The 22327-nt window shown below is 37.2% G+C and overlaps 2 protein-coding genes and 1 pseudogene across 3 annotated transcripts; all 3 read left to right on the top strand.

Moving 5' to 3' along the window:
- The first annotated feature begins 8604 nt into the window (after positions 1–8604).
- Positions 8605–12705, top strand: LOC147280035 (uncharacterized; annotated as a pseudogene). The gene is made up of 5 exons (XR_015123509.1): positions 8605–8866; positions 9022–10750; positions 10793–11161; positions 11273–12302; positions 12423–12705. The product of XR_015123509.1 is annotated as an uncharacterized LOC147280035 (transcript).
- A 5246-nt stretch (positions 12706–17951) lies between these two features.
- LOC147280036 (uncharacterized) lies at positions 17952–19612 on the top strand. The gene is made up of 2 exons (XM_086252554.1): positions 17952–18531; positions 19002–19612. The coding sequence occupies exons 1-2, from the start codon at positions 18238–18240 to the stop codon at positions 19551–19553; spliced, it is 846 nt and encodes a 281-aa protein (XP_086108680.1). The 5' UTR covers positions 17952–18237; the 3' UTR covers positions 19554–19612.
- Positions 19613–19912: 300 nt separating this feature from the next.
- LOC147280037 (protein ANTAGONIST OF LIKE HETEROCHROMATIN PROTEIN 1-like) lies at positions 19913–21289 on the top strand. Its single transcript, XM_086252118.1, has one exon. It carries the CDS (start codon positions 19913–19915, stop codon positions 21287–21289), a length of 1377 nt encoding a protein of 458 aa, XP_086108244.1.
- Positions 21290–22327: the final 1038 nt, after the last annotated feature.

Consider the following 22327-nt stretch of genomic DNA (forward strand, 5'->3'; position numbering starts at 1 on the left):
ATTTCATTCAAGAATAATTTGAACATATCAATTGCTTCACTTTTATTTCTCATAAGATAGACAAAACAATAATTCGAACAATCATCAATAAAAGTGATAAAGTACCGTTTCCCATTTCTAGTTGTCACTCCATCAAATTCGCAAATATCATAATGAATATGATCAAGTGGTTCAAATTCTCTAAAGACAGATTTATGTGGAGTTTTGGTGATTTTAGCTTGACTACAATATTCACACTTCTCAAAATCATTCAAAGACAAATCTGGAATAAATCCTAAACTACTCATATTTTTGACTAGTCGTTTGTTAACATGACAAAGTCTAGCATGCCAAGTATTAAAAGAACAAAGCATATAAGCAGAAGAAGAATTTTTATTAGCATCAACATTCAATTTAAACATTCCATCAGTAGCATAACCCTTACCTACAAAGACACCATTTTTAGTAAGAGTATACATGTCTGCTCCAATCATTTGAGTGAACCCAGCCTTGTTGAGAAGGTAGCCAGAAACTAGATTTTTTCTTATTTCTGGAGTATGCAAGACATCCTTAAGGATGACAGTCTTTCCAGAGGTAAATTTCAATTCCACTTCCCCTGTACCAGCAACATTGGTTGAATGAGAATCACCTAACAACACTTTCTTGTCCTCAGCCACAGAATAGGACTTGAAAAGAGCACGATCATAGCAGACATGGCGAGAAGCACCAGTGTCTACCCACCACCCCTCGGATCCGCCAACAATGTTGACTTCAGAAATCATAGCAACTAGTTGCTCTTCGGTAAGGTTGGCCTGAGGAGCAGGACGACGCTTATTCCGACAATTCCGGGCAAGATGCCCCGGCTTGTGACAATTATAACATATAAATTGTCTCGAATCATCATCACGTGAGGGGGGTTGATACCTATTCTGATTCTGTTGAGGATTTCGATTCTGATTTTTGTTGATGTTGTTGTTGCGGTTCTTGTTCTGATTCTTCATATTCCTTCCATTTGGTTTCAGAGCAGCAGGGGTTTGATTCTTGTTGAAAATATGGGTGTTCTTGTTGTTAGACACAACCAGAACCTCATCCTTCATATCTTGTTTTCTGGCTTCCTCCTCAATGCGAAGACGAGTGATCAGACTTTCCAAAGAGAATTCCTTTGTTTTGTGACGAAGAACATTCTTGAAATCTTTCCATCTTGGGGGCAGCTTGTCAATGATGACCGCAACCTGAAACTGTTCATCTAAACTCATACCTTCAGTAATAACGTCATGTGCAATTTTTTGTAATTCATGTGACTGTGCTTCTACCGATTTATCATCTATCATTTGAAATTTCAAATAACGGCTTACAGCAAATTTCTTAGCACCAGCCTCTTCAGTGTCATATTTTTTTCTGAAGTGCATCCCATAGCTCTTTAGCAGTGTCATAAGCAGAATAATAATCATAGAGATCATCACACAAGCCATTTAGAATAGGCTTATTTGCGCCAATGCCCCCTGAAAGTAACTTCGACTTTCAATTTGCCCCCTGAAACTTTATTTCTCCCACTTTGCCCCCCGAATTTTACAAAAAACCATATTCCGTCAAGTCCGTTTATTCGTCCGTCAAAAATCCTACGTGGCGCTTACGTGGAAGGGGTAATTAGGTCTTTTACTCGACGCAAACCTGAATCACCCTGACATGTTGCCAACTCGGCTCCACATCAGCATTTAGTGGGACCCCCAACTGTAATTGAACCCATTTCCCTCCTAATTTAGCCACCTTTCCCTCCAGTTCCTTAATCTAAGCCCTAAACAGAGAAAATTGGGGTTAAGTTGTAAACAGAGAAAATAAAGAAAATACAGAAATCGAAAGGGTTTGTGCAAATCAAAAGCAAAAGGGTTTGTGCAGATCGAAAAGGAAGAAAGGGGAAGAAAGGGGTTTGTGCAGATCGAAAAGGAAGAAAGGGGTTTGTGCAGATCGAAAAGGAAAGGTCAATCTCTGTAGAAGTTTCGATTCTACTGGAAGGAAAAGGGTGTTTCACAGTATTCTTGGGTGGAACATGACGGTGCTCAGGGAATACGGATCTGCTGGACCGATGGAAAGTAAGTGGGCATATATGGTTTTACTTTAGGGTTACACTTTGTTTGTATCGATGATAATGGTCCCAAACTTTTGGGTTTTTTTATTGCTCATCTCCATTATTGAGGCTGTGTTAGGGTTCCTTTAGTCTTTTTTTGTCGGTGGTCACATGTGCTCTTGTCTTTTAGGGCTATACTGTTTTCCTTTTGTCATTGACTGTTAGGTTGAAATTAATTTTGAAATTGATTAATAACCCAAAAAACATGTTTTTAATTGGACAAATTTCACTTTAATATGTCTTTTGCAGTTTAATATTTTGAAAACAACATCGACCTATTATATCATATTTGTTAGAATTCAAAAATGTGTTAACTTGGATTGTGTTGTTGAATGAAGTGGTACTTGGTTTGTGAAATTTATTTGTGTGGATTTATGAAGGTAGTTACTTACAGTAATGAGGTTTTGTCTTTTTGTGTTATTTGTAGTTGGTCCAGAAGAGGTAACATTTAAAGTCTTTCATGGGGGTAAACTAGTGTGTATTGATGGCAACCTGAGCTATGTTGGTGGCAGTGTAAGTTGGTTTGACCACTGTTGTGTGGATTTTGTGTCATTGTTGGAGCTAAATGGCATGGCCAAACTGTTAGGCCATACCGATGTTGGTTTCTACATTAGGGCTGAGAATTCCATGGTTGAGATTAAAACTGACAAAATGATATTGGATTTAATTGAGGCAATACCATCTGGTAACCGTAGGGAGATTAGCCTATATTTGACAGGAAATGAAAGGATACAAAGTGTGACACTAGATGAGTTATTGACAGATGTACTTGCCAATGTGGATGTTGAAGGTGCAGATATAGAAGATAATCATGGTGATGGGCCTGGTGAGGATGAAGATACTGATGGGCCTGGTGGGGATGAGGATATTGGTGAGCCTGTGGTGGATGAGGATACTGGTGAGCCTGGGGTGGATGAGGATACTGGTGAGCCTGGGGTAGATGAGGATACTGGTGAGCCTGGGGTGGATGAGGATGATGCAAGTGATTCAGATTGGTATGATAGTGATTATATGGATAGTGGCTCAGAGCTGAATATTTTGAAAGAGGATGAGACACTGTATGAGAGTTATGTGGATCACACTGCACCTGACAGACCTGATTTGGAAGAGGATGAGCAAGTTTCAGATAGTACTCATTCTGATGGGATTGGCAACTATGAAGGGTCTTCTTCTGAATGTGATGATGTTGACAGCAGATCCAGGGGCAAACTCCCAAAGTTTGATATATCTAAATGTGTAGTCTTTAGACCTGAAGTTGATATGAAGAATGTGCAGTTCTGTTTGGGGCAAAGATATGCTACTGCAGCTATATTTAGGGCTGCAGTAAGACAATATTCTATTCAGACTGAGAGAGAGTTAAAATTTTACAAGAATGACCCAGATGCTGTGAGAGCCATATGTGTCCATAAGAAATGTCCCTTTGTGGTGTTTGCATCAGCTATTAATGGGAGTGTTGATCTGATTGTGAAAACTTTAAAAGTGGAGCACAAATGCAGCAAGTCTACAAAAAATAGGGCTGTTAGTTGCAATTGGTTGGCAACTAAGTATGCTTATCAACTTAGCTGCAATCCCAATTGGAATTTGCAAGGCTTCAAAGAGCAAGTGAGGGTTGAATGTAAGGTTAATGTTAGTGATTCACAGGTATATAGAGCTAAAGAGAAAGCAGCAAAAATTCTAGAGGGCACCTATACTGAACAATATGCAAACTTGTGGGATTATGCTGCAGAGTTGAGGAAGCAAAATGTGGGGACCACAGTTGTTATTAAATCAGAGCTAGAAGGTGAGAGTCCAAGATTTGAAAGGATTTACATATGTCTAGGAGCACTTAAGCAAGGGTTCCTTGATGGATGTAGACCATTCATAGGTCTTGATGGTTGTCATATCAAGGGTCCACACCCTGGTCAGATCTTGTCTGCTGTTGGGGTTGATGCCAATAATGGCATGTTCCCCATTGCTTATGCCGTGGTCGAGGTTGAAAATTATTCCACTTGGAGATGGTTTTTAGAGTTGTTAGCAGTGGACTTGTGTATTGAGCACTCTCATGCATATATCTTTATGACAGATAAGCAGAAGGGGTTGATAGATGCAGTTGGTGAGTTGTTCCCACATGCAGAGCATAGACACTGTCTGAAACATCTCTATGCTAACTTTAATACTCAACACAAGGGGTTAGCCTTGAAGCATCAGATGGAGAATATAGCAAGGGCAACCACACTGCAATGGTTTGATGCTGAGATGAAAAAGATGCTTGATATGGATGATGCAGCATTCAAGTGGCTCTGCGAGAGACCTGCAAAACATTGGGCTAAGTCCCATTTCAGCACAAATATCAAGTGTGACAAGCTCCACAATAACAACTGCGAAGCCTTTAACAAGGCTATACTAGAGGCAAGAGACAAGCCTATTCTGACTATGTTAGAGAGAATTAGGCTATATCTGATGTTGTTGACAGCAGGTAGAAGAGCACAAGTTGATAGGTGGAGGCATTCTGTAGGACCAAGAATCCATAAAATCATTGAGGATTACAAGAAAGAGGCATTCTGGTGCATTCCTAAATTGGCAGGGGAGAAAAAATACCAAGTGATGGACCACAACCAGAAGTCACACAGAGTGGACTTGGACAAAAAAACATGCAGTTGCAGGGTATGGGATCTTAGTGGCCTGCCATGTGTACATGCATGTGCTGCCATTAGTAACTTTCATGGTGAGCCTGAAGACTTTGTCACTGACTGTTATAAGAAGGAGAATTATGAGAGAACCTACAAGCCAATGATTGAGCCTATGACAAGCCATGACTTGTGGGTGAAGACTGGGGACACCCCATTGATGCCACCAAGGTTTCACAAGCAACCTGGAAGGCCTAAGAAGGCTAGGATCAGAGCTCCAAATGAGCCCCCAAGACCTCCAAGTCAAGCTCATAAGCTGAGAAGGTTTAATATAAAGATAAGATGTAGCAGATGTGGGGATGAAGGCCACAACATCAGGTCCTGTCCTAAGATGAAGACTAGAGGCAGCAGTCAGGTAACCTATCTTGACTATGTTAAAGAATAATTGCGTAGCTGGTTAGCCTATTTACACAGTGATATTGGTATTTTGTTGTAGAGCACATCACAGGACGCATCCCAACAGGAAGGGCAAGCCACACAAAATCAGACTAGATCTTCAAAATTGACAGTGAGTTACGAATATTATCTATACTAGTTAATCCCATGCTTACTTGACAATAACAACTGTGGTATTTTGCTTGTGATGGTTACTTATACAGGTTAAGAGGGGTGAAGGTCAGACAAGACCTACACAACAGAGGACCACAAGGCAGGCTGCAAGGTCATCACAAGCCCAATCACAATCTCAATCTCAAGCCCAACCTTCACAACCTCTTTCAAGCACTGCCCAACCTCCACAGTCCCAATCCAAGCAACCATCTACATCACAGCAAGAAAGTGGTCACAAGAGATACAAGTCTCCTGCAAAAAGGGTGGATTCAGAAGCTCATAAGAAGAAGTGCAAGAAGTTGTACATGAAGAGGAAGCCCTTCTGACTTTGGCATTTTTTATCCATGACTGACTTTTGCATTATGACATTTGAAAAATATTTTGGAAAGACAGTTTGTGAACAATTAAGGTTTTGGAAAGACAATTAGATATGTTTAGGGTGAGAGAGTATTTTGGAAACACAGTTTGTGAGCTCATTTATTTTGTGTATTTTGAGCTTGATGAAAAGTCAGTTTGTATTCAATCTAATTTGTGGCAGATACATATCTAAACCCATGCAGTTTGATGATGTTCAATTATGCTCATACAATCACATTTACAAAAAAATGAGGTAAGGAAATACATATACTAAATTCCAACTTCATTGCCAAATAGAACATTACAAGGTTGAACCACTGCCAAGAAATGCAGCATTACATTACAAGGTTCAAATATAGGGGTTTTCTTTGACAAAATTTACAAGGTTCAAGATGAAGCCAGGACAAAAACTACATAGTACATTAAACCCCTAAAACTACCCAACAAACGTTGCAAATCCAAAAACCAGTTCCACATACACACTCTACCCCATCTGCCACACCAGACCAAAACAAATACACACAATGAAAAAACCCCACGACAAAATCAACCCAAACCACAGACATTTCTCCCTTGCTTTCCCCCTTGAAATTTGAGTTTCCAACCCTCCAATTTTTTTCAATAGCCCAGGTATGATAGTCTTCGCACGGTCGCAGATTTGAGGATCAAACCACTCAAAGAACCCACAGCCTTTGGACCTCTGCACCAACACCAACAATAAATCAAACCCATTTTCCATTTTGTATACACAAAAATTAGAAATTTTAAAGCTCAAATACCTACCACCGAAGATAGTGGACAACAATGAAACCTTCTTCCTGGGTGGCGGTCAGTCCAAGAAGTTGAAAATCGAGCGGCCCTGTCACAATAGCAGCGAATCTGTTCTCCCCTAGCACCCACAGCACGCTGCCTACTGCTTTGGTGGCTCAAGTTGCTCATGGCGGTGTAGAGGTTTTGAGAAAGATGAAGAGAAGTGTACAGGATAAAAGAAAGAGCAGATTTTTAGGGCTTAGATTAAGGAACTGGAGGGAAAGGTGGCTAAATTAGGAGGGAAATGGGTTCAATTACAGTTGGGGGTCCCACTAAATGCTGATGTGGAGCCGAGTTGGCAACATGTCAGGGTGATTCAGGTTTGCGTCGAGTAAAAGACCTAATTACCCCTTCCACGTAAGCGCCACGTAGGATTTTTGACGGACGAATAAACGGACTTGACGGAATATGGTTTTTTGTAAAATTCGGGGGGCAAAGTGGGAGAAATAAAGTTTCAGGGGGCAAATTGAAAGTCGAAGTTACTTTCAGGGGGCATTGGCGCAAATAAGCCTTTAGAATATAATTCTTACAAAGAAAATCATTTTCTGTCCAAGTCTCAAGGATCTTGGTTTCTTCTTCAGTAGGTACATTAGGGATGAGAGGTTTATCTGAAGTACAGTTAGAAGCTAATTTTTTTGTGGTGAGAAAAAACAACATCTTCTGCCTCCACCGTTTAAAGTGAAGACCCTCAAATTTTGAAGGTTTGTTAAGATCAGGAGTATGAGAGTTGTTTTCAGCAGCCATGGTAGAAGAAACGTCTTAAAATTGTTGAACCAAATAATGAAAGAACAATGTTACCCGTTAACTTCAGTAGATGTAGATGATTCTTGGGATGAGTCGCGTACAAGGTCGCTCTCTTTAAGACGTTTCGCGGCTCTGCCCAAGATGTGCAAGCAGTTCAACGATGCCTACGACGCCTCCAGGATAAAACAGCCCCAGAATCTCCTCTGTCTAGATTCTTCCGTGCACAAAGGAAGACCCGAATACAAACACCCTTCTGATATTGTTGCTTGGAATACTTGTTATGCTCAGAAAATATTTGAGAGAGGTTGAAGAAGAAAACAGCCCAAAAGCTCTGTATTTTCTCTGTGCTATTTTTTAAGCTACTGCACCTGCTATTTATTATCCTTTAAAACCAATAAGAATGTTGTGTCTAACAAAGAGTAACGTTGAGGGCTGAAAACGTGGAGCCAGTTCCAAGTTGTTGAGAAAGACTTGGTCACCTACTGACCAAGTCCAACCAACGTGTATAACAAATTGAAATAGTTTTTTTTTTTTAATAAACACCAAAAAGAAAAACCAATACTAACCATGCTTGAAATGATTAGGACCATGCTCATGAAGAAGATAAAAGTTAGAAGAGATAAAATGAGAGCTCATGAGGGAGGAGATTTATGTCCAAAGATTAGGAAAAAAAAATTGAAAACAACAAAGCTGAGTGTAGCAGATATCTATGCAATTTGAATGGAGGGGAAAAGTATCAAATTGATGGTGGAGGGCTTGATGTACACACAGTGGACCTTGAAGACATGAGTTGCACCTATAGGAGATTTGACCTTACAGGGATTCTATGTGTGCATGTGTATCGTGCATGTAAATTCCTGAGAGATGATCTTGAGAAGTTTGCTGATTCTTGTTACAAAAAAAAAAAAAAAAAAATACTTTGCAAACTACAACTGTCTAATTAACCCTGTCAGTGACATGATGCACTGGGAGCATGATGAGAGTGGACCAATACTATCCCCTCCTACATACAATCGACAGCTAGGAAGGCCAAGGATGAAAAGGAAGAGGAGTGCTGGTGAAACATCAACACCATTAGCAGACCTAACCAGTGCCGGCCTTGAAGGGGGGTACGGAGTGCGATTGCCTAAGGCCCACCTTCAAGGGGGGCCCACAAATTTTTTTTTTAATATTATACATATATATATTTATCAATAAATTTTTGCTGTAAAAAAAAAAAAAATAACAACTACAAGCTACAGAGGCCCAAATAGCCAAATCCAATATCAATAGCAATCAATACATACACGGAGGCCCAAACCCAATTAATATCACTTATCAATTGATTCATTTATGTTACTCTAGAAACTTACGCTTGGCCTTCAGCATTCTCAAAGAAAGATTAGGAAAAAGCTATACAGCCTTTCCATCTTTCGCCTTAGCGCGCGTACACTTTTCTAGCTTTCTCAATTCTCAATCTCTTGAGTCTCGATTTCATCTCTCTCTCTCAATCTTCCAATTAAGTTTCATCGTCTTCTTCACTCCTCATATCCTCTCTTTGTTTCTATCATCTCTAGAAGTGTAGAATTGTCAGTCTGTCAACTGTGGAATTATGGAAACATTCAACAGAAACCGAAAGAGGCAAGAACTCAAAAAGGTAATGTTTGACAGTTTAATTTGTGTGTTTTTTCCTTTTAATTTCTGTCTTATATTCCTATATATTATTTTTTTCAATTATTTTCTAATTTTACTTGACATTCAACCAAATATTTCCTAATTGGCTAATTGATTTCTTGATGTGATTGAAAACAGGTTTTGTGGGATTGATTGACTGTTGGACAAAGAAGATTGAAAATTTGGGAGTTAGGAGGAGTAAATTTTGTGTGAACATAACAGAGATCAGATCATTAGAGATAAGAGATGCAAGCACTTACAGAGTTACATGTGTTGTTGTTCTTTGACTCACACTCACTTTATTCGTTATTGCTGTTAGACCTTGGAAAGTTGGAAATTGCCAGTTTGTGTGCTTGACTACTTGTATGTTTTTTGTTTACTGTCTAGTGTCTAGTCTGTCTCTAGCATAAGCATAAACATAATGTTACCTAAAAAACATCAGTCTGGAAGTGAAAAAAAAAAAAAAAAGAATAGAACAATTAACAGAATCTCAAAGAGGAGCTCTTGAAAAATTTATTTGTAAGAAAACAGGTTGTTAAGTTAAAGGTTTAGTTAATGAATCACAACAAACAATTGAACCAAGTAATTTAGAAGAATTAAGAGAAACTGAAAATGTTGAAAATCAACTCAATGAGGAGGTCGATGCTTTGGGTGAAAATGAAAATGATATGAATTTAATGCTTCCAATAATGAAATTTTAAGCAATGAAACTGAGCAACCAGCACCTCCTTCTTTGGACATCTATGATCCAAGAAATTGGGATAACATTGATAGCAAAGCAAAGGATATCTTAGTAGAAAAAGATCCTCTAAGAGAATGTAATCTCAACTTTCCTTTGGATGCTACCTTTAGACATTTTTCATATGTATATTATTCTAGAAAATTGCCAAATGGAGAGAATCAAGATAGGAAATGGTTAGTGTACTCAAAGCATGTGGACAAAGTGTATTGTTTTTGTTATAAGTTGTTCAAATCTATAAATTGCAATAGTTTGTTAGCAAATGAAGGACTTAATGATTGGAAACATCTCAGTGAGAGGCTCAAAAAACATAAAAATAGCATTGAGCACATCACTAACATGAAAGCTTGGGTTGAGTTACAAATTAGATTTCAAAAGAATGAAATCATTGATAAAGAGTTACAAGAGCAAATAAAAGAAGAGAAAGAACGTTCCAAATTGGTTTTAAAAAGAATAATTGCTGCTGTAAAATTTCTTGCTAAATATAATTTGGCTTTTCGTGGAACCAATGAGAAAATTTTACAAGATAATAATGATAATTTTTTGGGTTTGGTTGAAATGGTTGCTGAATTTGATTTAATGATGAAAAATCATATCCAACACATTAAAAAAAAAACAATTCATCATCACTATCTTAGTCATAAAATCCAAAATGAGTTGATTGATGTGTTAGCCTCTAATATTAGAAATGCAATCATTAAAAAAAATTAAAGAGGCTAAATATTTTTCGGTGATTCTTGATTGTACTTCAGATATAAGCCACAAAGAGCAAATGACTTTAATATTACGAAGTGTAGACATGTCAACTAGTCCAATAAGAGTAGAAGAGTACTTTTTAGAGTTTTTAAAAGTGGATGATACATTTGGATTGGGTCTTTTCAATGAATTACTTGCTACACTTAAATCTCTTAATCTTGATATTAATAATGTGAGGGGGCAAGGTTATGATAATGGCTCTAACATGAAAGGAAAAAACCAAGAGGTGCAAAATAGATTGCGTGAAATAAACCCCTAGAGCTTTGTACATTCCATGTGCTTGTCATAGTCTTAATTTAACTCTTAGTGATATGACAGCTGACTCTTATGTTAAAGCGGTTTCTTTTTTTGGAGTGGTTCAATGCATATATTGTTTGTTTTCTAGTTCTCCTAAAAGATGAAAAATTTTACAAGATAATGTGCATGGTTTAACTTTAAAGGCATTGTCCACAACTCGTTGGGAGAGTCGAATTAATAGTATTAAAGCCATAAGATATCAAGCTCCCCAAATAAGAAAAGCTTTGTTGGAATTTAAAAAAGTAAGTAATGATGTCAAGACAAAGAGAGAAGCTGAAACTTTAGTAAAAGATCTTGAAAGTTTTGAGTTCTTACTTGGTATGACTATTTGGCATGACATTTTGTTTAGTATTAACATGGTTAGCAAAAATTTGCAATCTAAAGATATGTGTGTTCATGCTGCCATAGAACAATTGAAGAAGCTTATTTCTTTTTTAAAAAAATATAGGGAGGATGGATTTAAATCTGTCATGATTGCTGCCAAAAGTATTGCATCTGATATGGAAGTTGATCCTATTTTTCCTACAAAACGTAGAGTTTAAAGGAAAAAACAGTTTGATGAAATTGATAATGATGAGGCAACACAATCAGTTGGAGAAACTTTTAGAATTGATTATTTTCTTCTTGTTGTTAATATTGCTCTTGCTTCATTAAATTATAGATTTGAACAGTTGGAAATATATGAAGGTATTTTTTGGTTCTTGTTTAATTCAAAGAAGTTAACTGAATTAGATGACAATGAATTGAAAAATTGTAGTGTTAACTTAGAGGCTGCTTTAAAACATAATAACTTGTCTGATGTTGATTCAAATTTGTTTTCTGAATTGAAAGTGTTACAAGTTGCCTTAGCAAATAAAATAATGTTAGCCATTAAAATTTTAGAGTATGTAAAGAATTAAGAATGTTATCTAAATGTATCTATTGCTTATAAGGTATTATTGACGGTTCCTGTGACTGTGGCATCTACAGAAAGAAGCTTTTCAAAATTAAGCTAAAGTCTTACTTGTAGTCGTCTATATCACAAGAAAGGTTGAATGGATTGGCAATCTTATATATTGAAAGAGAGACGTTGGAAAAACTTGAATGTGAAACTATTATTGATGATTTTGCTTCTCAAAATGTTAGAATAAGACATTTTCAATGATGTTTGCTGCTATTTTGCTTTTGTAGGTGGTCATACCTCATATTGATGCTCATAACTTGGATAGTTGGATATTATTGAGGCTAATGGAAAAAGTGCAATGTAATGATGTTGCTGTTATTTTTCTTTTGTCATAGCTAATTTGAAACTATTATTGATGATTTTATTTCTATAAATGTTAGAAGAAGACATTTTGTTAATGAAAGTATTATAATGCATTGATTCCAAATTTTCAATTGTCAATTGTTTTACAAATATATATATATATTTTACAACTAAATTTAGGGGCCCAATTTAGATTTTTGCCCCTAGGCCTTCCAAAAGTTAGGACCGGCCCTGGACCTAACAACCCTTGGTAGGAAGCAACAGCAGACTTTGAAATGTAGTCACTGCAAAAGACCTGGCCACAATGTGAGAATCTGCCAAAGAAACTTGCCCCCAAGAGAAAGACCATCAAGAAGCCGCATACAAAATGGACCATCTCAGGTATGTCATTTAATTAACATGGGTGAAGTTTTATAATTATATGCAAGTATATGATTGCATGTATGCATATAAATTATCATGCAAGGACATTAATTGATGTATTTAAATGATGATTTACAGACAAGCACCTCCACAGCAACACCTAACAATGGACAGTCTTCACAAGGTTGCACTTCATCAGCACCATTACCAACTCAAAGTTCACAGGCATCTGGAAACTGATATCACAAAGCACTTGGGGATAAACAAATATTTTTGGGAGTTTGGAAATTATTTTGTGGAGTACATTATCTGGTTGTTTGCAAAGTCATATGCATTAAATATTTTGGACTTTTGTAGTGTTGGACAGTTTGGAATGGTTATATTTTGCTAGATAGTGCACAATGTTATGTGCATATTAGACTTTGCTAGTTAATTTGTTATGTACTCTAGGACCCTTTTTGTGTAATATTTAAGACCTAGTTAATTTGATGCTATTACGGTATGTTTTAACAATGTTGTATTTAAGACTTATTTTGATGGTAATTAATTATATATGATACTGCAGGAAGTACTTTGGTTATGTGAGATTATTAAGTATTTTCATAATCATTTTGAATGTGTTCTTTTTTAGAACACTTTTATCTACCAATTTACTGTTCAATGCCAAGTTTAAAATTTTGCAAAGTACAGCAAAAACATGTAAACAAATTGAAGCTAAAGCACCAAATCATAACATATCAACAAGATGAACAATATTAAACATAGCATAAAAAGGTTCCACGTCTTTAAAACATCAAATTACAACATTCTATGGGGGTTAACAAAACTACTAATAAAACCACAGCCTTCCCACAAAATACGTATACCAAACCAAACTATCATATCACCCTTCAACCTTTAATCCAAAAAGTTCCACGTACCATTAACACATCAAAAGAAGACCATCCACCTTCTACCCATTGATCCTAACTACTACCCACATAAATAACCCAAGCAACAAACCAACTAGCCACCAGTATAAACCAAAAAACTTTGTTCTTCTTTCGATCTCTCCTCACTTCATCTTCAAGCTTGGACATGTTTCTCAACAAACCTGGTATGATGACCTTAGATCGTTCGCACATCAGGGGATCCACCCAGTCCCAGAACTGACAACCTCCAATTTGCTTCATTAAAAAGGGTAAAAGCTCAGTTTATTCATCAAATCCAGATCCATTTAATCTACAAATTTCAAACAAGCATATACCCCATATCTCGAATAGCGAATGAACCTCCTCCCATGATTCAAGTCTGTCCAGGAGGTAAGCATCGTAGGTTGACGACCGCAGCTACACGTTCCCCAATCCATTCGTCCACCCTAAACCAACAAAGAAACCCAAAAATAAGAACTAGACAGAAACCCAATGGGTCAAACCCATAATTTTACAAAACTCACGATGAAGATTAAGACATTCAAAGTCAGCTTTGGCTACCAAAATCCTCACTCTTATACATGCAGATCGACCTTCCCCATAATAAATGCAGATCAACTTTCTTGGGGTCTTTAATAGAGGGTTGGAGCGTGGTTTTGAGATGGCAAGGTAATTTCAAATCAATTGCACATGTATTCTTCCTTTTTAATTTATTTTATATATTTTATTATTATTTTTGCTGAGTCAGCGCTACGTAGGCGTTTAACAGACCTGTTCACGAACAAATTAACGAAGGTAGCTTAGCGACGCGTATTCATACTTGAGGTACCTTAGCGCTAGTTTTTGAAGATGGGGTATGTAGTTGTAAATCGACCCAAAGTTGGGGTATATAATTGCAATTAAGCCATAATATAAAAATTTGTATTGTAATATATATATATATATATATAGGCTTAATTGTGTTTTTACCATCCAAAGTTTAAGTTGATTCTCACTTTACCACCCCAGATGTTTATTTGTCTCACTTTACTGCCTACAACTATTTCTCATGTCACACTCATTTTTCCGTCTATTCCGTCATTCAAACCTTAAAAAATGCTGACATGGCAGGGACATATTCTCCTCTCTTCATTCAACTTCATCTACTTGGACAAAAATATCTACTAAAATTTCTTATATTTTATAAAATATTAAATTTAATTACAATAATTAAAATCTAAAAATATAAGGATTTTTTTTGGGATAGGGGAGGGGAAGGGAAGGAGGAAGGAGATGAGTTTTGTTTTGTTTTTTTTTTTTTAAGTTTTAGAATATTATGTTTTTAATTAATTTTTTTATACATGGCAACTTATATAAGAAAAAACGGCCAACAATGGCCATATAGGTGCCACATCACCAATTTTTAAAGTTTAGGAGAATTTTTTATTTATTTTTTGTTCAAGTTGACGAAATGACAATAATCCCTTTGCCACAAATGACAATAATCTCTTTGCCACATTAGCATTTTTAACGGTTTTGACAATGAAATGGACGGAGAAAGATAAAGTAAGACACGAGATATAGTTGTAGGTAGTAAAATGAGACAAATAAACATCTGAGTGATAAAGTGAGAATCAACTCAAACTTTGGGTGGTATAAACACAATTAAATATATATATATACTTGTTAATTTTATTAAATTATATATATAAATATGTGGGCCCCTCTCAAAGTGGGGCCCTGAGCAAGTGCTCAGCTTGAAATGTGAAATTTTGAATAGATCATTAGATCCAGGGCGGTTTTTTTGGGGATTCCCCTAGTATAATTGAACAATACTGTAGCACGAAAAGATAGGTTTTATGACTAATCAGAAAAGTCACGGTTATGCTTGCTTTCTCTTGTAAGAGAATCTCAACTGCACTGTAGAAGTACTTTTTTGATGGAAATGAAAGTTTTCTTCTTTGTGTTTTTTCCTTGTAAATTTAATATATTAATACTGCTATTAATAGTAGTTTCCACTCTCCACTTTCCAGAAAAAGCAAGCAGCTAGCTTCATGATTTCTCGGTTGGTGTCGTACAATAATAATGTACCAGAACGGCAACAACATGACGGAGCTTTCAGCAACCGCCGTGGGCGGCGGTTCTAGTTCTTCGGCGCAGCAACTCCAAGAAGCAAATGCATTTCTACCTCCGTCCGTGGAGCAGCTGCTGAACCGAATCTGCGTCGAGAGGAACCAGACCCAGCCGGACGCCAAGGTCCGGCGGTGGCTCGCCACCCTCAGCGAGGACCTGGCGGTCCAGCTCCTCCTCACAATCTACAGCAGCAAAGAAATCAAAACCCTTAGTGGCTTCATCATCCACCTGCTCCGCCAACCACCCTATAATTCCTCCTCCTCCTCCTCTCCTCACTCTCCTTCAGTGAGTCCCCAAGGTTTTTCATTCCTCTCACACCTTCGCATTTTCCACATATTTATCATTTTCTCTCTCTCTCTCTCTCTCTCTCTCTCTCTCTCTCTCTCTGGCCTGTTTGGGAGTGCTTCTATAGGAAGCGCTTTCACTAGAAGCGTTTTTGTTAGAAGCACATAGATTTTTTTGATAAAAATTAAAAAAAAAATTCAAGTGCTTTTGTTAAACGTACTTGAAAGCACTAACTAAGGAATTAAGCACAAAAAAGCATTTCTTTTTATAACGCAAAAACACTTTTAAATTTTTTTACTAAACGCAAATAAAAGCGTTTTTATTATTTAAAAGCACTGTCAAACAAGTTCTCAGAGTGTGTGTTGGTACAGCTGAGACTCCGACTCGGTCACCAGTTCCAGAGCGACCGGAACAAGCACAATTAGAAGCTCTCGGTGAACTGAAGTTCAGAAAACAGTTTCTAATGCTAAGTTATGGTGGAGTGTATGTGAAAGCTTTTTTCTTTTCCTCTCTTTTTGTTGCTTGTTTGGTTTTGGTTTGTTTGTTTGTTTTTTTTTATTTTTTTTTATAGCTACTCTGATTTTGACGAGTCTTTAAATTTTCTGTTTTTATTTATTTATTTAAGTTCAAATTTATTTAAATTTGACGAGTCTTTTTTAAGTTCAATTTTAGTCCACTTATTTTATTTTTATATTTTATTTTTCCACGTGGCTATGTTTAAGAAATCAAGTATTTACCAAGAAATTGAAGTAGAGGAATTGGAAAGTTGAAAATTAAACATATGGTACCAAGTAGTATAAATGTGACAAATTTAGGTACTAAATTACAGTTTGCCCAAATAACTTCTAGAAAATGCTTATTTACTAGTTTGCCTCCTGAAAGTAACTTCAAGCCTCACTTTACCTCTTAAGGTTTATTTTGTATTACATTACCTTCTGAAACTAATTCTCGTATATCACTATACCCACTTCCTATTTTTACAAACTTTGAAAATTAATTAAAAATATCTCTAAACTCAAAAAAATACACGAAAAATCTCTATGGACTCGTCTTGACTAGTTCTAATTTACTATGGGTCAAATTACCAATTTTCCCTCTGAGAGTTTCCAGAAATTTGGGAAGTCCAAATTTATTCTAAGAAAATTTAAATAAATTTCCCTCTATAAAAATTCTAAAATTTTCGTAAAGTCTCGGATGAATTCTCAAAAATATTTTGGAAATTACCAAAAATCTGTTTTCGAGAATTCTTTCGAGACTTTACGAACATTCTAGAATTTTTCTCGAATTTATTTTATAGAGGGAAATTTATTTTCCTCTAATATTGAGAGGTTTTTTGGGTAGCAAGTGTTCACAAGAAAGGTAGTTTTATTGTTTAGAAGACCAATGTTGCAAACCTCGTGTTTTTTGGAGTTCGAGAGATTATCCTATGAATTTCCAAAGAGTCAAGAGTATTTTAATTTTCTGGAAACATTCGAATGGAAAATTAGTAATTTGACCCCATAGGAAATTAGTGCTAGTTAGGACGAGTCCGTAGGAATTTTCCATGTATTTTTTTGAGTCCGGAGCTATTTTTAATTAATTTTCAAAGTTTGTAAATATAGGAAGTGAGCAAAGTGATACACGAGAATTAATTTTAAAGGATAATGTGATACAAAATAAACCTTAGGGGGTGAAGTTAGATTAGAAGTTACTTTCAGGAGATGAAGTAATAAATAAGCCTCTAGAAAACTATTGATCGAAAAGTTCCTAAAAACTTTTAGGAAGACTTATAAGGCCTTCCACAGTGGTGAGCTTGAGAGTGAGAGTGAGAGTGCCCTGAAGCTCTAATTTTGCTTACAGTGGGCCGGAGTAATGAGAGTGAGGGTGAGTGAGGGTTAGAGTTGAGGGTGAGGAGAGGATCCGGCTGAGAGTGAGAGTGTGTGAGTTTTTTATTACAGTGGGCCCCACCGAATTTGAAAAGACAAAAAAGGGCAGAGAGAAGAATTAAAAAGCTTCAGCACAGTCCGGAATTTTCGAAGAAGGCAGGGGCAATTTGGTACTTGCGGAGGGAGAGAAAACAGTGGCCGACAAGCTACTGTTCACCAGCAGAAGCACCGAAATCGAAAAGACGAAAAAGGGCTTCAACAAAAATTAAAACCCTTCAGCACAGTCCGGAATTTTCGAAGAAGGCAGGGGCATATTGGTACTTCGGAGGGAGGGAATAAAGTGGCCGACAAGCCACTGTTCACCGCAGCAGCTGCCTCCCACTCGCCCACACGCGCGCCTGCTTCACACCGTTGGCCCAGATCACTTGCCCGTTGCAGATCAACGGTCCCCTTTTTAAGCCCGGTTTCAATTAAAAAAAAAAAAAAAAGAAGGCAGCAACACGTGGCAGCGTCTGGAGGCTCAGATGAGTGTATCCGTTGGAGATCAACGGCTAGAATTAATTGACCGTTATAATGCAATTAAAAATACAAAAAAAATACAAAAAAAATTCGAAAAAATATTTAAAAATTCTGAAAAATTTATAACGGCTATTTCATCATTTTTCCTATAAATTGAGCATTCACACTTCATTTTTTCACACATCTATCTATCCAATTCATTCATTTTATCAATCTATTCAAATCACCTCACTTTTCCTAGAAAATTCTTTTTTTCCAATCATGGAAAATGCAAAGAGAAAGAATTGGTCCAATGAAGAAGAGGTAGCGCTTGTTGAAGCTTGGATGGAAAATTCGGAAGATTGTGAAATCGGATCCAATCAAAGAAACATGGAATTTTGGAATAAAGTGTACGATCAATTTATTCGGAAATCTCCTCTCGCCGTGAGGAATGGGCGACAAATTGGGGCGGTCATGGCTCACTTCAAGAAAATAGGGCAAGCCACCTCGAAATATCATAAATGTATCTTGGCGGCCGAACGATCACGCACTAGCGGGCAAAATCAAATTGATACGGTGAGTTTTGCTAATTAAACTCAAATATTTTTGTTAATTAAATTCACATATTTATGTTTGATTAATATGTGTGTACTCTATTTTAAATTGTGTATACTTTATTTTTGCTAGTTAAACTCAAATATTTTTATTAATTAAATTCAGATATTTATGTTTGATTAATATGTGTGTACTTTATTTTAAATTGTGTATACTTTATTTGTGCTAGTTAAACTCAAATATTTTTGTTAATTAAATTCACATATTTATGTTTGATCAATATGTGTGTACTATATTTGAGATTGTGTATACTTTATTTTTGCTAGTTAAACTCAAATATTTTTGTTAATTAAATTCACATATTTATGTTTGATCAATATTTCAGATTGTGTATACTTTATTTTTGCTAGTTAAACTCAAATATTTGTGATAATTAAATTCAAATATTTGAGTACCATTTATAATTCATTAATTTGTTTTCATATTACTAGGTGACCTTTGCCAACGCACGATACCAAGCAACAAACTCGAAAAACCGTCCTTTTGCTTGGCACCATTGTTTTGCTAAGATGCAACACTTTGTGAAGTGGCAACATGCACAAACCGACACCCCCACTGATGCCGATACCGAAGCTGAAGCGGTTCAATTGAGCGCGGATGAGGATGCCCCGGCCTTTCAACCACTTAGCGGTAGTCGCCCGAGGCCACCTGGTAGAAACAACTCCAAGAGGGCCAAACAAGTTGATACTAATGATGATGACCTTGCCGATAGTATCAGGTTTCTTTGCCAAGGGCAGAAGGACATAGCTGCTTCACGCGACCGATTGATCAAAGAGCACACCGATTTCAAACAAAAGCAGCAAGATTATGAGGTCATGGGCAAGGACCTCACCAACATGCATGGAGAACAACGAGCGTTTTGGGAGGCACGACAGCGTGAAATTGTGGCGAGGTGGAATGCAAGTGCTGCTAACGAGGCCAATCAGGGCACGTCAAGCTCGGGAGGGTACTTCCCCAACACTGACTTTTCACAATATGACTGACGTGTCATTATTTTTCCAACTATTTCTGTCGTGTACTTTATGTATGCATTTTATTATGAATTAAAATAAAATACCCTATTATTAAATATGTCTCGGATTCCTTTACTTTTCCAAGATGATAAGATAGCCTGTTATGACTGATGATAAGATTTTGATTCGTTTAACTTTCCAAGATGATAAGATTCTGATTCGTTTAACTTTCCAAGATGATAAGATTCTGATTCGTTTAATTTTCCAAGATGATAAGATTTTGATTCGTTTACATTATCACACCTAGTCTATAAATTTCACCATGTCGTGCCTTCACCAATTCACCTTGCTTAGTAATTGCAGAAAATTCGTTTACACTTTGCTTCAGGATGTCTACCCCCCACGATTATGATTCAGATGAAGAGATGTTTCAGGCACAACTAGACATGTACGATGACCAGCTCGCAAATATCACGGCGTGTGCCATGGCTGCTTACCGACGACATACACAACGAAGTGAAAGAAGGCCAATACATGGAGGCACATCCCAACCACGACGATATATCCCTCGAGACCGACAACTAGGCCATGGTCTTATTATGAGCAACTATTTCGACCCTGGAGCAAGATATACTGAAGAGATGTTCCGACGACGCTATCGGATGAAGAAATCACTATTCTTAAAGATGATGCAAGATGTGTGCAACAAAGATGTCTACTTCCAAAAAAGACAAGACGCTACTGGAAGATGGGGCTGTATGCCAGAGCAAAAGCTGACTTCGGTCATGAGAATGCTCTCCGCTGGGTACTCGGCTGATGCCCCAGACGAGGGCTTCCAAATTGCCCAAACCACAGTGCTGGAGTCATTCAAGAAGTTCATAAGAGTTATTCCGGAGGTGTACGGAACGGAATACCTCCGCACACCAACAGTGGCTGATCTCCAACGGCTATTGCGTAAGGCTAAAAAAAGAGGATTCCCAGGTATGCTAGGGAGTCTGGATTGCATGCATTGGGAATGGAAAAATTGCCCAGTAGGACAACAAGGGGCATATCAAGGCCATTATCACACCCCAACTGTGATATTAGAGGCCGTTGCCGGGTACGACACGTGGATTTGGCATGCCAATTTTGGTTTTCCAGGGAGCAACAATGACATCAACGTATTGGATGGCTCACACCTTTTTGATGATGAGGAGCAGATGCGTAACCATCAGATCAAGTATAAGGTTAATGGCAATGACTACACAATGGGGTATTATCTAGTGGATAGGATCTATCCCAAATGGGCCACGCTTATACAAACAATAACGAATCCGGTAGGAGAGGCAAGTCAGCTATTTGCAAGATATCAAGAGTCCTACCGGAAAGATGTCGAGAGGGCGTTCGGGATTCTGAGGGCTAGATGGGAGATTCTAAAAAAGCCCGCCAGAGGATGGAAAGCCAATGATCTGGGCTATATTATGAAGACATGCATAATTTTGCACAACATGATCATTGAGGACGAGCGTCCAGAGAACGAGGACGATGAATCGGACGATGACATTGACCACGTTCAGGAAAGAATCTCCCGGGCTGTGGCACGGTATGACACTGAACCATATGATGGAGGCCAAAGTTATCAGCCAATTCTTTTAGAGCAACGGCTTTCTCGGGTTAGGTTGATACGGTCAACAACACTCCACCGGCAACTGAAGAATGATTTGGTCCAGCACCTTTGGACGCGAGAAGGAAGTCGTGGCCAAGCACAACGCCGACGCCGGCGATGAACGCCGAAATGTTGAAGATGTCTCCAATACCATTGTGTGTTTGTTTGTGTTTGTGTTTGTGTTTGTGTTTGTGGCTGTCGTTTTGTGTTTGTTTGTGATTGTTTTTTGTTTTATTTGTTTATGTTTATTTATGTTTGTCTTAAATTTTCTTGTTTTATGTTGGTGAAATGAAATAAAGGTATTGGTGGAGACAAAATATAGAATTTATATTTTAGGTAATAAAATTATAAATTCAAATATAGTCAATATTGACCTTATATTAAAGATCTCTTTAAAATAAAACTAATGGTATAATTTTTATAAATATTTAAACTATAAATTATAACTTAACTATAACTTAATCTAACTTAGGCTTAATTTAATTATATACAATTACATTACTCTCAGCTCTTACTCTCAGCACCACTGTAGCTTCAGCACATATCACTCTCACTCTCAGGACAAAAAATCACTTTTCAGGCCAAAAAATCACTTTTCAGACTATGTCTTACTCTCACTCTCACTCTCACCACTGTGGATGGCCTAAGTGAGCATATATTTAATTATATTTTTTTCAAACTCAAAAGCCCCTAAATATATGTTGGTAGACGCGCGACCGCATATTAGTAAAACCATGCCGAGCACTCAGTACTGTAGTTCAGTTTCCCTATTTTTGACATGTTTTTTTATAATTCGTTTTGGTTGTTGGGTCTTATTTGAGTGTGCTTAGGCATGATTTAGTATGTTTTAGGGAATTCATAAAGTTAAAATTTTTGAATTTTGAGTTTTTTTAAATGATATATACGTGTAATTGCCTTTTTTCTATATGCATGACCTTTTGGTTCGCATTGATTTGAGAGTGTCAACTGCCTTCATCTAAGTGGCATATATGTTAGTCAATTAGGATTGCCAGCAGGCAATTGGCAAACCGGCTAAGAATCCTTAAGGATGTTGAACGCCCCACATTCCCTTTATAATACTAATGACTAGTTAATCCTAGCAAGACCAAAACATTTCACACTTAAAGTGGGCAAAAATACTGGAAAATCGAGTTTCGAA

This window comes from Dryas octopetala, chromosome 7 (assembly GCF_963921425.1).
Source record: "Dryas octopetala chromosome 7, drDryOcto1.1, whole genome shotgun sequence".
Taxonomy (NCBI): Eukaryota; Viridiplantae; Streptophyta; class Magnoliopsida; order Rosales; family Rosaceae; genus Dryas; species Dryas octopetala.

Bases quoted from the DNA above. Each gene is read 5' to 3' on its own strand.
- LOC147280037 (XM_086252118.1), top strand. From the start codon at position 19,913: ATGTCTACCCCCCACGATTATGATTCAGATGAAGAGATGTTTCAGGCA.
- LOC147280036 (XM_086252554.1), top strand. From the start codon at position 18,238: ATGGAAAATGCAAAGAGAAAGAATTGGTCCAATGAAGAAGAGGTAGCG. The intron at 18,532-19,001 runs GTGAGTTTTGCT...TCATATTACTAG, and splicing joins GGCAAAATCAAATTGATACG to GTGACCTTTGCCAACGCACG.